The sequence below is a fragment of the Anabrus simplex genome, chromosome 2, assembly GCF_040414725.1.
Source record: "Anabrus simplex isolate iqAnaSimp1 chromosome 2, ASM4041472v1, whole genome shotgun sequence".
In the NCBI taxonomy this organism is placed as follows: domain Eukaryota; kingdom Metazoa; phylum Arthropoda; class Insecta; order Orthoptera; family Tettigoniidae; genus Anabrus; species Anabrus simplex.
In genome coordinates, this window is record NC_090266.1 from 174,217,627 (window position 1) to 174,235,564 (window position 17,938).

At 39.8% G+C, this 17,938-nt stretch overlaps 1 protein-coding gene across 2 annotated transcripts in view; it reads right to left on the reverse strand.

Moving 5' to 3' along the window:
* Positions 1-7,526: 7,526 nt before the first annotated feature.
* LOC136862724 (protein XRP2) overlaps positions 7,527-17,938 on the reverse strand; it is a 304,026-nt gene continuing 293,614 nt past the window's right edge. For both annotated transcript variants that reach the window (XM_068226503.1, XM_068226502.1), the window contains exon 7: positions 7,527-9,126. In XM_068226503.1, coding sequence (XP_068082604.1) covers positions 8,998-9,126 — 129 coding nt within the window. In that variant the 3' untranslated portion in view covers positions 7,527-8,997. The remainder of the gene's footprint in view (positions 9,127-17,938) is intronic.

The window sequence follows — 17,938 nt, forward strand, 5'->3', positions numbered from 1 at the left end:
ATGCCTTCTCTGAGCTAGCTTTCTTCATAACAGCAGCCGCCATCTTGCGCAGTAGCCTCTGTGCAATCGCTCATACCTGGCATCTCTAACAGCATCTTGGTTTAAAAAACTAGGATAATAGTATTTTGAGAAGGGCAGCTCGGTAAGTATGCTGAGAAGGGCAGCTTGCTATAAGATCGTAAGAAGGGCAGCTTGCTTGCTTGCGGCGTGGCTAAGTCCCGCGCTATAATGTTTTACTTCCGTCAAGGTAGTAGTAGTAAGCCATGCGCATGTAGTTAAAGATGGCAGCTCGTCAAAAGAGCACGTAGAAATGCCCGCCACCACATTTCAAAGGTAGTAGCTAAAGATGGCAGCACGGTTAAAAATAGCAGCTTGTAAAAAAACACGTAGAAATTACCGGCACCACATTTCAGAGGTAGTAGCTAAAGATGGCAGCATGATGCTCTGTTGATTAAAGATGGCCGCTTGTCAGCTTGTCAAAAAGCACGTGGGTTTGTTTACAAACAAGACCACGTGGAATTTTTCAAATTGCCCTCCACCACATTTCAAAGGTAGTAGCTAAAGATGGCAGCACGATGCTCTCTTGATTAAAGATGGCCGCTCTCAGCTGTCAAAAAGCACGTGGGTTTGTAAAGCACGTAGAAGTTTTCAAATTGTCCGCCACCACATTTCAAAGGTAGTAGCTAAAAATGGCAGCACGGTGCTCTGTTGATTAAAGATGGCTGGTGTCAAAAAAGCACGTAGAATTTTTCAAATTGTCCGCAGTGCCGTAAAGAGGGCAGGACTAAGTTTAGCGACGCAAGATGGCGAATGATAGCTGCCAAAAAAGCACGTAGAATTTTTCAAATTGCCCGCCACCACGTGCATAAGTGGGTAACTATGAGGTTTAGCCCCGTCAAGATGGCGGCACTGAGGTTGGCGATGCAAGATGGCGGATGGCAGCTGTCAAAAAAGCACGTGGCTTTGTTTACAAATTTCAATCTCGCGCCAAAATTCAAATTTCCCGCCCGTGAGGAGGAGGAGGCCTCTGAGGAGGGCCCGAGGGGGAGAAAGAGGCCTCTCCCAAGAGCCTGAGGAGGAGGAGGATCCCTCTGAGGAGAGCCGTAGAAGGAGGAGTCCGCCGAACTGTCCACTTCTACTACTTGTGTCGGTGCGACGTAAAGCAAATTGTAAAAAAAGTCGATTCTTGTATACCTTAGTTATTTATGAGGCAGAGGAGGGGAGTGAGGAAGAGGCGTACCGTTCCTTTTCAACATTTCGTGGAAAAATATTTTCGAATGTTAAGAAATGTCTAGGATGATCCTTTAAATGACGTTTGGTGTAAAAAAATACGTTGGGGGTGAAAACTTCTCTCAACATTTATTATCTCCTCAACCGGTAGTCATAGGAAACTGTTCTTCAGCTTAAAATGTTTTGTTTTACATTCGCATAATGTTTCCGTTCTTTATCTGTATATTTTCGAACATACGGACAGGGAGCTCCGAACATATGAGTAGGGATGCTTATAAAATAACCCACTTTATATTTATAGGTTATACTAGCAAGATACCCGTGCTTCGCTACGGTATTATACTGAAATTTATAATTGAATGCTTATTGTTTTAAATATATAATCCGCCGAAATTCGCGATCTGACTCGTTTTCTGCGAGAATCCACCAAAATTCCCGATCTGACTCGTTTTCTATTAGATTACGGCAGGTTTCCTCCCATTTTTCAATCTTCCTTTCCAGGAATCGATTTCGTACTTCCCGGTCTAGTCTCAGGTATTCCTCCCGGTCAGTTGAGTCCGTAAATCTTTGCCATCTTTTCCTATAATCATTTTAATATGTATAAATTCCTTCAGGAGATCCGGCGTGGTGTCATATTGGGTGCTTTGGCGGCACTGAACCCGCGGCCGGACTGCATTCTTAGTCATTACCCGTCCAGGAGCGTTTTCCAGCGCGGTCCGCACATTTGACGACGGTCCGGAACATTATTATTATTATTATTATTATTACTATTATGTGTTGCTGGAATGGCTGATGACAGGGAAAACCGGAGTATCCGGAGAAAAACCTGTCCCGCCTCCGTTTTTTTCCAGCACGAATGTCACATGGAGTGACTGGGATTTGAACCACGGAACCCAGCTGTGAGAGGCCGGCGCGCTGCCGCCTGAGCAACGGAGGATACTTATAAGTACATTAAGAACAGTAAAATCAATTGGTCTCACCTCCTTCTACACCCCACCGCCATTAAGTTTATTTACAGCCACCCCCGCCACCCCCAAAAAAATTAAAAGAAGGCTTGTTTCTTTATGTTTAAAGGAGATTCCAAACACCAATGTTCACGTCTATTGCCTTCAGTTTTGAGATATAAGTATCCCCATAAAAATAATATATTTTTTTCACTTCATTTCACACTACTCTTCCCCCCCCCCCCCCCAAGTAAATTTTCCCGCAAAAAATACTTGTTTCTTTAATAGTAAAAGATCTTCTAAATACCAATTATCACGACTCTAACTTCTTCAGTTTTTGATTTATTTGTTCCCATGAAAGGAATTCAATTCCTTTACACTCCCACCCTCCAAGATGGTTTCCCCACCGAAACGCGTTTATCTTTGTTTTTTAAAGGAGATCTAAATACGAATTTTCACGTCAGTAACAACTTTAGTTTTTATTAGATGTATGCATTCTCATACAATTAAGTCAATTAAATTTTCAATTCTTTCACACCCCCCCCCCCCCTTCATTGGATTTTCCGAGAATACGTCTTTCTTTACTTTTAAAGCAGATTGCAAATATCAAATTTCACGTCTGTAACATCTTCATTCTTGAGATATCAGTAACCTAATTAAAAGAATTCAACACCATTTTCAGTCACTTTTACCCACCCCCCACCACCCAAGTGGTATTTCCGAAAACTAAAAATACACGATTCGTTATGTATAATAGAGATAAAAAATACCATTTTTCACTTCTGTAACATGTTAAGTTTTTTTAGATATACTGTAAAAATTCTCATTTTAAAATTTCACCCCTTTTGAGTTCCCCTTAAGAGGAGTTTCCAAAAACAAATCACTTATGTTTCTTTACATTTACAGGAGATTCCAAACACCCACTTTTTACGTCTGTAACATTTTACGTTTCCAAGATATTCTGTAGATATAGCCTTTCAAAAAATTCACCCCAATTTGTCACTCCTGTTTAACCGCCATTAATTGGATTTTCCAAAAACTAAAAAATACGTGTTTCTTTATTTTTAAAGGAGGTCACATATACAAATTTTCAGTTCTGTATTATCTTAAGGTTCTGAAATATAAGTATCCTCATTAAAGGCATTCAACCCATTTTTCACCCTTTTACACCCCTCCTATTGGGATTTACAGGAAACAAAAAAGTACGTGTTCCTTTATTTTTAGAGGAGATTCTAACTACCAATTTTTACATCTGTAAATTTTAAAGTTTTAATATGTAGACACTCTCATTTTTAAAAAAGTCACCCCCCCTTTTCACCCCCCAATATTTGAATTTTCCAAAAACGAATAGTACGTGTTTCTTTACTTTTAAAGTAGATCCCAAATACCAATTTTCAGGTCTGTAATATCTTCAGGTTCTGAAATATAAGTAGCCTCCTTAAAGGCATTCAACCCATTATTCACCCTTTTACACCCTTCCTATTGGGATTTTCCGAAAACAAAAGAATACGTGTTTCTTTATATTTAAAGGAGATTCTAAATACCAATTTTTATATCAATACACTTTAAAAGTTTTGAGATATAGATACTCTCATTTTAAAAAATCACCCCCTTTTCACCCCCCCATTAATTGGATTTTCCAAAAACAAAAAAATACGCGTTTCTTTATTTTTAAAAGAGATCCCAAACACCAATTTTCAGGTCTGTAATATCTACAGGTTCTGAGATATAAGTAGCTTCATTAAAGGCATTCAACCCCTATTTCACCCGTTTCACGATTCCTATTGCGATTTTCCGAAAACAAAAAAATGCGTGTTTCTTTATTTTTAATGAAGATTCTAAATACCAATTTTTACATCTGCAACCTTTAAAAGTTTGGAGATATAGATTCACTCATTTTAAAAATTCACCCCCTTTTCACCCTCCCATTAATTGGATTTTCCAAAAACAAAAAAATACGCGTTTCTTTATTTTTAAAAGAGATCAAAAGTACCAATTTTCAGGTCTGTAATATCTTCAGTTTCTGAGATATAAGCACCGGTATCCTGATTAGGCATTCAACCCCTTTTTCACCCTTTTTCACCCCTCCTATTGGGATTGTATGAAAACAAAAAAATACGTGTTTCCTTATTTTTAAAGAAGATTCTATATACCAATTTTCACATCTCTAAACTTTTAAAGTTTTGAGATATAAACACACTCATTTTAAAACTTCACCCCCATTTTCACCCCCTTAGCGACGGAATATCCAAAAATCCTCTCTTAGCGAGCACCTACATCTTAATATGAATATATCCCCAAAATTTCATTTCTTTATGTCCAGTAGTTTTGGCTCGGCGATGATGAATCAGTCAGTCAGTCAGTCAGTCAGTCAGTCAGGACAAGCTACTTTATATATATAGATAATGCATGCTTTTATAGGAGTAACTCAAGGTCGATTCTTGTATGCTCTAGCTAATTAGGAGGCGGAGTAGGAGGGTGAGGAGGCGGTGTGCAATATGCCACTGTTATTACATCACCCCAAAGGTTGAGAAGAGCTGCCGGTTAAAAGGATGAGGGCAGTATAAGTGGATGGTTCAGCAGCAGCCGCCGCAGGCCCCTCCGCCTCCACACGCTCTCGGGAGAGTGCTACGCCACATTGACTGCGCTGATTAAGAGCGCGAGCCTAACCTCACATCTGCCATCTTGGAGAGGCTTAACCTAAGTTTTTATGCGTAAGAGAGCTAGCCTAACCTCATGGAGGGGCCTAACCTATGTTTTACAACTGGATGCCCTTCCTGACGCCTAAGAGAATAAGCCTAACCTCACATCCGCTATCTTGGAGGGGCTTAACCTAACTTTTGACGCACAAGACAGCAAGCCTAACCTCATGGAGGAGCCTAACCTCAGTTTTACGGCCGGATGCCCTTCCCGACGCCAATTGCACAAGATGGTGGCTATACACGGCTCCTTATGAGACGCCTTAAGGGTGCTTGCGCAAGATGGATGCAGCTCTTATGAGACTCCCTAGGGACGCATGCGCAAGATGGCGGGTATCTAATTCCACAAGATGACGGCTATACTTGGCTATTATGCGACACCTTAAGGGTCCTTGCGCTGAAGGTGGGATTACCCTTATCCGGTACAATAACAAATAACAATAACAAAAGCCTCGACTCAAGCAGAAGTTAGTCCTCTTGGAACAGCAAAGAAGTGGAGCAGATCACTCAAGAGAAAAGTTGATGTTCTTCAGCCGGCAACAGTAGTGTACTACAACACGTACATGGGTGACGTTGATCGCGTCAACAAAAATGTTGGGAGCATTAAGAGTGTCCATAAGGATGAAGAGATGGTACTGGCCATTGTTTGTATTTCCTCTAAATGTGTCCGCTTGGTTGCTTTATTACTTTTCGAGAAAGTATAAAAACCAAACACTTGATTTGCTGGCATTTACTAGGAGGATAGCTGTACCATATCTACAAAAAGAGCTTCCTTATGCCGATCACCAAGGCAGGTCTGCCCAGTAAACAAAAGAATTTCAGATGAACTGCATTTTGACAAAAAAAAGCCATGCAATTGCTTCAAAGAAAAAACAGAGCAGATGCGCACAGTGTAAGAAAAAACACTAAAAAAATGTGGCATAACACTTCCTGTGAACCGTTTTGCAGTATTTCATGGCATGAGAGGCGACTAAAAACATTATGAAGAGAAGAGACTACCGCTGCAACACAGTGCTTATCGTGTGAACCTTCCTTACTAAGACAGCAGAGCGTGTTTGTTTGTTTCTTTCTTTGTTTCCACGCTGATTACAATATTTCCTGTATTTAAATTGTAAATAAAGAGTGTTTTTCTTTTACCAGGTGTACGCATAAGTTTTTGCCGGTTTTTGTGGCAAAGAAAACACATAATTTTAAAGGGAAATTCATTTTTTGTTTGTACAAAATATTGGCCATCGGCTTCTACAACACTTCGCCCATCTTTCAGGTAAGTTATAAATATCATACCAGAAAAACTGCTTGTCTTTTGTAGCAAAAAATTCGTCGAGCCATTTTTCAACTTCCTCGAAATTGCTTAAGTGCTGCTCTGCAAGCGCGTGCCCCATTGATGCGAAGAGGTGATAGATGGCGCCAGGTTGGGGCAGTACGGCAGGTGCGGAAGTATGTCCCATCCAAGCGATTTCAAGGTGTCTTTCACTGGTTTTGCCGTGTGAGACGATACATTGTCGTGTATAAAAATCACTTTGCCATGTCTTCGGGCCCATTCCGGTCGTCTTTCGATCAATACGAGATTTAAATTAATCATTTGTTGGCAATAGCATTGTGCATTAACGGTTTCACCAGGCTTCAAGTCTCTTCGTACTTTTGTGGTCTACCAGAGCGTACACTGTCTTTCACATTGAAATCGCCATGTGTCTCACATGTTCAAATCGATGGAGCTTGTTCATGTTTCTACCAGCAAGCGATGACTTTCCACAGCAATGCGTGCCGGAAATGTTCTTTTTCAGGGACAAGCTTTGACATGATCACTGAACAGTACAAAACAGACGCTAGTGTTGAGTCCGCTCAACTTGTGTGTGTTGATAGGTTAATGTCAGACAAACAAACTGACATATGTGTCAAATTCATACGCTGCGTACTGTTTGCTGGTGCCATCTCTTAGTGAAACCGGAGAAGACTTATGCATACACCTGGTACTTAAGTCTTCAATTGAGGGCCAATAAATGCAAGTGCATGAAAACTCACATAAATGTAAAATTCGTTGTTAAGAAAACACCCTACCCGTTCATGCCCACTGTTCCATTAATGGAACATGCCAAAAACATACTAAGATAATTCATAAGAATTTTAACACAATTTGGTATCCTCTATAAATTATCAAGAAGATAAAAAATAATTTGGAAAAAAATGGGTTAACTGTCTCTTCAACATTTTAGCTACCTTCCCTGTTTCAACCGCCACAGAGTAAATATTGTGTAATTTCAACAGGACATTATTAACTGACTATTATCAACATCACTTCAACATTTCCCTGGCTTACATGATTTTTTAAAAAGAAATGTTTAGTGTTAATAATAATTTACATTTTTTGTCTTGTATGTCTTGCTTAAGATAATATTTCTCCTATGTGCATGTGTAGATATTTGGATATAGTGTTGGGCTGCAAATAGCTATCTTAACATTTTTGTAAATTTATCAATATGTTTATTTTGATATGCAAGAATTGAGTAATGATAAGGAAAAACATACTTACCAGCAAATATGCATATATTCTGCACCCTCCCTGAAACTATCTTCTAAATACGCGCTTAGTAAGGGGTAACTGTAAGGATATTGGTCCAAAAACACACACTAAGTAATACTATTTCTGTTTTTTTGGCATGGCAGACATCCCACAAAGGACATAATTTTATTATGTAATACATAGTGATATGTGCTCTGAATATGTTTCACATGTTCAAGATATAAAGACAATTGCAATTTATATAAATTTTGTTTTCTAATTTCAGTTCCAATTCTTATTGCAATGAAACTGTAAAGTTCTTTTTTTTATAAGCAATTACAAGTATACAATACAAACAAACAACATTCAGAAATTAGGTTCTTGAGATATACAGGCACAAGTGAATCTCCTTCATGATAGCTTATCATAAGCCATAATGGGTGAGTTATGGATACAAGATTCCAAGGACGGCATATAACAATATTCTGATAGAAACATTTCTAGCACTCTCAAGAAATAAACAAGAGAGACAGGAAGTTTCTTTCAAGATTGTTGGTCTGAAGGAGCTTTGTAAACTTTGTCCAAATGGTACACTATCCACTTGCCCTGCACACTGTTTCACAAGTGAATTATCATATTACTCAAATAAAATGCTTTCTTACCCCTGAAAGGTTAAGGCACACAAAAGGCAAGTGAGAGAATAAAACATTAAAAAAGTCAGCAAAAAATATACTGATTCTGCCAGCATCACTATTACTACACTATTGTCACACAAGAATGTTCCACTCAACTCCTTGGACTAGTTTTGTCTTCATTTCTCAGTGCTGAAAAGTGGTACATTTAATACGGGGTGTTTGAAAAAGGACTCCATAGTTTTAATGTGTCCTAGAATCTGTACAAAGTGACATACACTATTCAAGTTTGTGGTGGGTGATTCATCAGTTCTCCAAGTTCGGCTCCCCTGCAGTTGGCAGGTCTGCTTGACCTTGAGATGGCGCCAGTGCTGTTTTTTTCCCTTGTTCCCTCAGTTCAGTCCAGGTGTGCACGCAGTGCAGTGCAGAACAGAGGAAACAAACAGCACTGGCGCTGTCTCAAGGTCAAGCAGACCTGCCAACTGCAGGGGAGCCAAACTTGGGGAGTTGATGAATCACACACTACAAACTAGAATAGTGTATGACACTTTGTACAGATTCTAGGACACATTAAAAGTAGAAAGTTCTCTTTCAAACACCCTATATATCAAACCATCGGAGATGGTCCTAAACATACATACTGATACCTGTGGCAACTGAAAAGTTTTCAACCAATAAATAAATATTCTCAATCTTAGGATATTATTTTGCCACTTCCTTCTTCATAAGCTACACAGAAGAGACATAATATGCCAGTGAGAAGTACTGAAATGTATCTGTCAATATGGCAACATGTGCAGATTCAATCAGTATGTACCTGATCTCCATATACTAGAAAACATATGTGTTAAATAAACACCTTTGCCTCAACATTACCAGATTTTATATCTTCTTCACTGTGAATGTTCGTTCACTCTACACTCTGCATCTGTTCTAGTGCATTACCACCGGAGAACCACATAATTTAACAGTTTGAATTCACATATTTCTTCTCATGGTACACAAACTGTGGTATAAGAAGAGTTGAAGAAACTCTGACATTCTTGTGATGAACGTAATGCATTAGTGGAGACATATATCATGTCAATATCTCTTCCCACTGAAGATATGATCTTTGAAACCTGAAACAGAAGGAGCAATAAAGTAATCTATGTCAATAGTATTAAATGGTATGAATTGGAAATTTACACATGTGTTTTTGATAAAGAAATATGAGAGAGAGAGTTAGAGAAGGTGAAAAAAGAGGCGACATTTCCCACAGTCGCGAGATAAGAACTATATATTCAAACGGGAGTAGACTCTGGTGATTTTGTTTTGGGCGTCGTGTGTCACAAAGTTTATGTTGTGAACAGTGCCTGTGAGGGGTTCAGGCATCTTTCTCAGCAAGATATTTGAGTAATGCCTGTGTAGACCTCTAAGTAGCTATTAAGAAGAATTATGACTAATTATGGCTAAGGTCCAGATTGAGGAAACCAAAATCACAAGAATCATGGTTTAAACCATGCTGCCGGCAGAGATGTAGACAGTGGAAACCCCACAATCATCCGCATTTAAAAGGTCTGTGTCTTTCAATGTAATGTATATAATGTTAGAATGAAAACGTTTACCTTAATGTGTGAATGGTAGAAAGCGGCATCATTCTGCGTATGCTAGTCTATAAAAAATGTCAGAGTCAATTTCAACCCGCATATGATCATCTCTCTTTCCATATGTAAAATCGGTTCAGGTCATCTATGTCCATGTTTTGTGCTAATTAAATGTATTGCAAAATTGTTGTAGTTAATGGTCATGGCAAATTTACTCATCTTATGTCCGGCTCTAATGCTAAAGGGTTAGCATGCTGGCCTTTGGTCACAGGGGTCCAGGGTTCGATTCCCGACAGGGTCGGGAATATTAACCATAATTGGTTAATTTCGCTGGCACGGGGGCTGGGTGTATGTGTTGTCTTCATCATCATTTCATCATCACGACGCTCAGGTCGCCTAGGGGCGTCAGATCAAAAGACCTGCATCTGGCGAGCCGAACTTGTCCTCGGACACTCCCGGCACTAAAAGCCATACGCCATTTCATTCATTTACTCATCTTATTTGCACTAGCAAAAATTATGAAAATAATCATGATTGTAATAATATTGCTGGTAATCATTCCCGATATTATTTCACAATGTTGAGGAATATGAATTTTGAAGAATTAATAATGGGATTTTATGGTCAGCTTTGTTATGGAACAGTGTGTGTTACGGAATAAGGTCTGTGCCATTTTCTTGAGGTTGAAAAATATATTTGTCACTATCAAGTTTTGTGTTGGACAAATATGGCATTATGGGATCACTTGTAGGCTAAAATAAACAAGCTCTGAGATGTTATGAGGAAGATAGGATGCTGTCTAAATGATGATGACGGGGATGAAGTTGCAAGACAGGTTGTGATAGAAAATGCCCCTACAAATATGATGACGAAGTTTTGGGACAGACTGTAATGGAAATGCCCCTGTAGTAATAATTATGACGCATGAACTTTCGGGACAGGCTGTGCGAACAATGCCCCTGTGATGCAAGATATTTATGTAATACAGAGCCAATTAATGAGCAAAGAAATGCCATTTTAAGTGACTGCACGATGTGTTATCTTGAATTGTAAGTGATGTCAGTGTCTAAATATTGCTTTCGAGTGAGACTGCAGATCTGTCATGTTACATCCATCTAATACCTTTTGTAACGAGCCTGTTAATCGACCTCAAGTAACTGAATAGTGTATTCAACGCAGTGATAATGTGGTTGACTGCATTTACCAATATCTCACTTCGTTTCAACTTCGTGTTGGTGTTAGAATTTTACTGTAGGATACATCGCACACCACACTGCAATCTTGAGTGAGTTTAGAGTAGAGGTGGGGACGGAGCGAGTAATACCGATGAGTAATCCGGTTGTAGCGGTAGAGCGCATCACCGATCCCCTCCGCTTACAACTGTAAGTACTCGCGGAGGACCAGAGCACAGTGTAGCGCACGACAAGTGTTTAACAAGGGCAGACCACGACGTTGAGATCACGGATCATCTTCAAATTTTGTAAACTTTTAGTAGTCTATTAGGACAAGATAATGTGCAAATAGTAAGGCGTACTATTAAAGCGTTTTCAAGAAAATAGCAAGAGAATTTTCGCGTCGAATGTGTACCGGTGCGTTGCAGTCAGGAGCGCGAGGTGGCGATGGTCGAGTGGTTAGCGTTCAAGCTCCGTAATCGCTGGATCACTGGATCGAGTCTCGCTTTTCGCTTTTTGTTTTTCAACACTGGTCATATTCTTTCATATATATTGCAGGTCAGAGCGTCCAGGTGCAAAGCAGTTCCGGGTACCTTACTCGATTTCACTGTCAGGTATGAGGGATTTCACAAATCGCGACAGGCATACCTTTTCAGGAATACTTTATGCATTGGGCCGTTTACTTGTTGATAATTATAAATGATATATTTGTTTTGTAGTCCACCTCTGTCGTGGAGTGGTTCGTGTGATTGGCTGCCACCCCCAGATGCCCGGGTTTGATTCCCGGCTCTGCCACGAAATTTGAAAAGTGGTACAAGGGCAGGAACGGGGTCCACTCAGCCTCGGGAGGTCACCTGAGTAGATGGGGGTTCGATTCCCTCCTCAGCCATCCTCGAAGTGGTTTTCCGTAGATTCCCATTTATTTCTCCTCCGGGTAAATGCCGGGATGTAGGCCCCTACCTAATGTAAGGCCACGGCCACTTCCTTCCCTCTTCCTTGCCTATCCCTTCCAATCTTCCCATCTCTCCACAAGGCTCCTGTTCAGCATAGCAGGTGAGGTCACCTGGGCGAGGTATTGGTCATCCTACCCAGTTGTATACTCGACCCAAACTCTCGCGCTCCAGGACACCGCCCTTGAGGCGGTAGAGGTGGGATTCCTCGCTGAGTCCGAGGGAAAAACCGACCCTGGAGGGTAAACAGATAAAGAAAGAGAGAAAGAAAGAAAGAAAGAAAGAAAGATATTTTTGTAATGATAAACATTAGTAAAGAGCCAAATAACATTGGAAATCCAATAACGTTCATGCAAATATACCTTTTTTTCAGTATATTACCTTTGAATTGTAATGTATATGAAAGAATTTGACCAGTGTTGAAAAACAAAACAACACGCGGGACTCGATCCACCGAGCCAGCGCTTACGGAGCTTGAACGCTAACCACTCGACCACCACCGTTTCACGCAATGATCGAAACGCACCGGTACATATTCGACGCGAAAACTTATCTTCAGATTTTATCGAGAACGCCTTAGTAGTACACCTTACTACTTGCACATTATCTTGTCCTAATGGACTACTAAATGTGTACAAAGTTTGAAGATACTCCGTGATCCGAACGTCGTGGCCACCCCTTGTAAGAGTATTATGCCTGTATTCAGTCTGTGTTTCTTAATTTGCGTCTATATTTCCTCCGCTTGTTGTGGTTTGTAGATAATACAAAGCATAGTAGATAATAATTGTGGCATTAGTTTGATATTTAATCCCATTTTGAGATGGTATTCATGTTTTAGAAAATTTAAGGAATTGCATAAATTTTTACAGAAATTTGTACCACAAATGCCACGAAAACCGTCTGATGCATGGCATTTCTTTGAAATTACTGGTGATAAAAATAAGCAAAATGCAAATTTTGCGGCCGCATTTACTTGACGGGTGGTGGCTTATCAAATTTGTGGGATTATATCAAGAGGCATCACAAGGATGAAATGCGCAGGTCGGCTTCTCCAGCAGAAAGCAACATTGCTGTATTCAGCGAAATGGTTATGTTGTGAGAAAAGGGCATTGAATTTACGTTGCCATACCAATAACGTATTTAAACGTGCCGCCACATTACATTCACTCGGTAGTTTACTCGGTACTACCGGGTGATGACGTCACAACAACTGCTCCGCTCCGCTCCGCTCCGTCCCCACCACTAGTTTAGAGAACCACTGGATAGGATGTTTGATACATTTAACTCTTTGCCATTCCTAACGCTCCAGAGCGCTCAAATATTATCACCCGCCTGCCGTGCTGAACGCTCTAACGCGCTCATCACACTCACGTTCATTAGAAGTGGTCTTTTTTTTGCTAGTGGTTTTACGTTGCACCGACACAGATAGGTATTATGGCGACAATGGGATAGGAAAGGTCTAGGAGTTGGAAGGAAGCAGCTGTGGCCTTAATTAAGGTACAGCCCCAGCATTTGCCTGGTGTGAAAATGGGAAACCACGGAAAAACATCTTCAGGGCTGCCGACAATGGGATCCGAACCCACTATCTCCCGGATGGTTAGAAGTGTAAAGTGGGAATTCAAGAGGACAAACTGGGGCAAATATTCATTTATAGGAAGGGGAGTTAGGGATTGGAATAACTTACCAAGGGAGATGTTCAATAAATTTCCAATTTCTTTGAAATCATTTAGGAAAAGGCTAGGAAAGCAACAGATAGGGAATATGCCACCTGGGCAACTGCCCTAAATGCAGATCAGTATTGATTGATTGATTGATTGACTGATTGATTGATTGATTGATTGTGTTGAGAGAGATATTGAAGGGTCTTGTGAAACCATACTGTATTTCCTTGACTCAGCAAGCTGTCAGGACCTTGTTGACAGCATTTCCTGTGTATATTTCCCAAGCAGACCTACTTTATAAACATCGTCTTTAGTTAGAGATTATTCTTGTACAAGTTCACACCATGTCGTCTAATCGTGGAGTTGTGTCGAAAGGTTCTTATGCTGTCAACAAATTCACATTCTGTGAATGATGGGAAAGCAAAACAAAAAACCGGTAAAGGCAATGAAGAAATAGAAACTGCGTGTCTTCGTGCTGTCATAAATTACACAAAACATATGGGTGGTCTAAAAATTGGTGGAAACTTATTTTTCATTTTGTGATCAATGTGTGCATAATGAACAGTTTCATTCTTTATGATATGAGTAACCGACCAGATCTCACAGCTCAAGGAAACAGACAGCTGAACTTCCGGAGCAACTTGGTGCAACAGCTGATCGGAAACTTCACGTCTCGCAAACGTACAGGCAGGAAAAGAAGTTTCCATTCCCTAAATTATTTCATTCTCTTGTGAAGATACCTGGTCGAGCCAAAGTTTGCGCTTTGTGTTTACAAATGAAAAATAGGGCAGCTTCTGGGAGAGGCAAACAAACAACATTCAAATGTAAGCAGTGCAATCTATCACTGTGCAGGACGGGGTGCTTTTTGGAATACCATCCAGAGCGAAATGTGGATATTCAAAATTAGGGTGAGTACACATTTATATCCACTAATCATTTAGGAACGAATAATAATGTTATTTGCTTTACGTCCCACTAACTACTCTTTTACGGTTTTCGGAGACGCCGAGGTGCCGGAATTTAGTCCCGCAGGAGTTTATTTACGTGCCAGTAAATCTACCGACACGAGGCTGACGTATTTGAGCACCTTCAAATACCACCGGACTGAACCAGGATTGAACCTGCCAAGTTGGGGTTAGAAGGCCAGCGCCTTAACCGTCTGAGCCACTCAGCCCGGCATTTAGGAACGGAATGCAAAAGAAATTACATTCATATCTTTATTCGTTTTACTTCTAGTTATTTTCTTTTAAAGGATGGTATTTTTGCTGCTGTGCCTATTGGGATTTAAAGGTTTCTGTCAGAAAACGTGGTAATTACGGCCGGGCATCTGCCTTTAAATGGGGAATGGCAAAGGGTTAAGATTTGGCACGAATCAAATTTACCAAGTCAAGTTGTCACATGCGAGGTGTTTCGGATCTTCTATTTTTCTGGTTTGCGTCAATCAAACTTAGTGTATGGAATGATTATGTCTTTCATGTGTTAGATCGTGTGCACATAGAATTACAGTAAGACTGAGCCATACATGTTGCAAATATTTTGTTAAGAGAGGTTATCAATCGGTGTTATCGTAGGGTTTGCGATAGGACCAAGGTGTTCTATATATTCGGATTTCAGTTTATTTTTGGTACCACCGAGCTCGATAGCTGCAGTCGCTTAAGTGCGGCCAGTATCCAGTATTCGGGAGATAGTAGGTTCGAACCCCACTGTCGGCAGCCCTGAAAATGGTTTTCCGTGGTTTCCCATTTTCACACCAGGCAAATGCTGGGGCTGTACCTTAATTAAGGCCACGGCCGCTTCCTTCCCACTCCTAGCCCTTTCCTGTCCCATCGTCGCCATAAGACCTATCTGTGTCGGTGCGACGTAAAGCAACTAGCAAACTATTTTTGGTACCAACATTCATGGATTGTGTTAGTGTGTGAAGTGGTGAACTAGGTCTAGGAAAATGAGTTAGTGGGACTCAGTATGTGGTCATGTTTCAGCTTGACTTACTTACTAGCTGCAAAGTGTCTCCATAGCAGTGCTGCACTAGCCAGAGTAAATGTAAGTGTCATTCCACATGAAAGCCCAGCTAAAAAAAACTAGTCCTGACCATTGTTACAGATATTCAAGTAAGTTGGTTATTCAAATAACAGAAGACTTCAAACTTACAATGATCATTCAATGCTTGTTACTGAACAGAAGATTCAAAGTGACACTTCAAGGTAAAGAAAGTTACTGGAGGAACCAGAAAAATGGTCTCCCACAAGGTAGTAACCTTGCACCAATTCTCTTTAATATTTAAGCTAATGATCAACCTATTGGATTGAATACCAGGCATTTCCTATTTGCTGATGATCTTGGTGTTGGAACTCAGTCCAGATCATTTTGGGTAGTAGAATCCAGGCTGCAGACTCAATGAATTGTCCCTGAATTACAGGAACAACTATCTTAAGCCAAATCCTAGGAAAACACAGGTTATACTCTTCCATCTACGTAATTGTGCTGCTAAACACAAACCTAATATTAGTTGGGAAAGAATCAAACTTAGTGTATGAAATGATTACGTCTTTCGTGTGTTAGATCGTGTGGACATAGAATTACAGTTACATTGATGGCAGTTTTTATCCTGTTAGGGTGTTGTAGGATAAAATTATAGTATGACTAATTAGTAGTGTAGTACGGTACTATATTAATGACCTCATTGTCGTGTGATCTTTGTGTACTATCCTAGACAATATTTCTTTCCTTTCATTTCATTTTTTGCATAGAATAAGTTATTTTATTTTTCTATAAAGAATGGCTAAGGAGTGCAAGTGTAGGAACTGTGGGTGTGGCCAGGCATTAAGGAGTATGAGGGAGGAGTTGGAGAGTATGAGGGAGATAATTAGGATTCTCTCGGAAGACAGGAAGGAATGTACAGGATACAGTAAATGTAAAGGAGGGATGGGAAGGAAAGTGGGGAATTGTAGAAGATGTTTTAAGGACACTGGGTCGTGACAATAGGTCAAAAATCGATTTTAAAAAATGTATTTATTAAATTCTCCGGTGTTTTCTGCATCCAACGATATATAACACTACAATATTTTCTGGATTTAAAGGTCCTGAACGAGCAATTTCAACATGGCGTCATTTAGGACATGCCCACTCTGATAAGTAGTGACGGAGTCAAAGTATAAAAATGATGTATCTATGCCACTGGGAAGAATAATTAAATGAGGTAAATAGTATTTCAATAGTTGGTACCTCTGATGTAGCTGTAGCCACATGGTTATTTCTGAAAGAAGCCACAAAATGGTGGTTTGCAAGTTGTTTGTTTATATTTTGTATACATGTGACTTCTTACACTAGTGATTATTTACGTACTTGAGAACAAGTTTAGGCGTAATTTTCATACCTATTTCAAGGTTTACTGCTATAATGGGTAGAGTGAAACGATTGGCAAATGAAAACCTGTGTTTAATGTGTTAAATAATAACAGACATCTCACAAATGTTCCTAACCTCTCAAACAGTCCAAAATGTCAGGTTCTGGGAAGAAGTTGTGTACTGAACCAGATAGTGACAACAGTTTGTGTTGTTGATGGCGAATATCAAAGTAAGTCCGTAATTGTTGATTAAAAGAGGCTGGGAAAAAGATTGAGAAAAATAAAAAAGGACATGAAAGGGAAAAAAGGCAGTGATGGCAAACCATTAACAGGAAAGGGAAGACTTACAGACTAAAATAGACCAATTGCAAAATTATTTTGGGTTAGCAATAAGAAGAAGTGCTGGAAAGGATGTAGAAACAATGAAGAGAACAGTTTGGTCCACTTCCTTAGTAACTATAGCCATAAGCATTCTCTTCCAATGGCTGTCATGGAAATGATCAGGCCTATCTACAGAGACCTCTGCAGGAAGGATTTGCTACAAAAATGCTTTCATGGTAATACTCAAAACCCTAACAAGATTTTCAACCACTGTATATGGGAGCGTATACCCAAGACTATGTTTGTAAGGGTAAATACCCTAAAAGTTGGTATATTGGATTCTGTAGTGTGCTTTAATGATAGCTGTATAGGTAGGATTAAAGTTCTAGAAAAGTTGGGCATACAGGTGGGCTGGAATACTAGGTGTACTTTCTCCACCATTGATCTCAGGCAAGTCACCGAAGGAGAAAAATATGCTCAGCAGCTAACCAAGGAAGCTAGGACCAAGAAAGGGAACCATAAGAGGAAGAGAGAAGGTCAGGAATAATTAAAACAAGGAGATTATGGTGCTGGAATGTTTTGAATTATGGTGAGCAAGCCATGACACACATGCATTTAGTTTTTTTTGTTTCCCGCAAGTTAAGATTTTAGAGATTCTGGTACACTTTTCTCCGGAACTACTTAAGTTACAGGCCTGATATTTTGTAATGTGTTGGTAACCATGTAATTTTATAGAATGAACAGAATTATTTTTAAAATAATCTTCATCGTTTCAACTTATAAATTTAAAAATTCATGCATTTTAAAAGGCAATTTTTTTTTTTCAGTTTAAGTTTTAAATGGCTCAAAATAATTATTCTGGAAAAACCAAACCATTCATCATGTCTAGCCACATGTTCT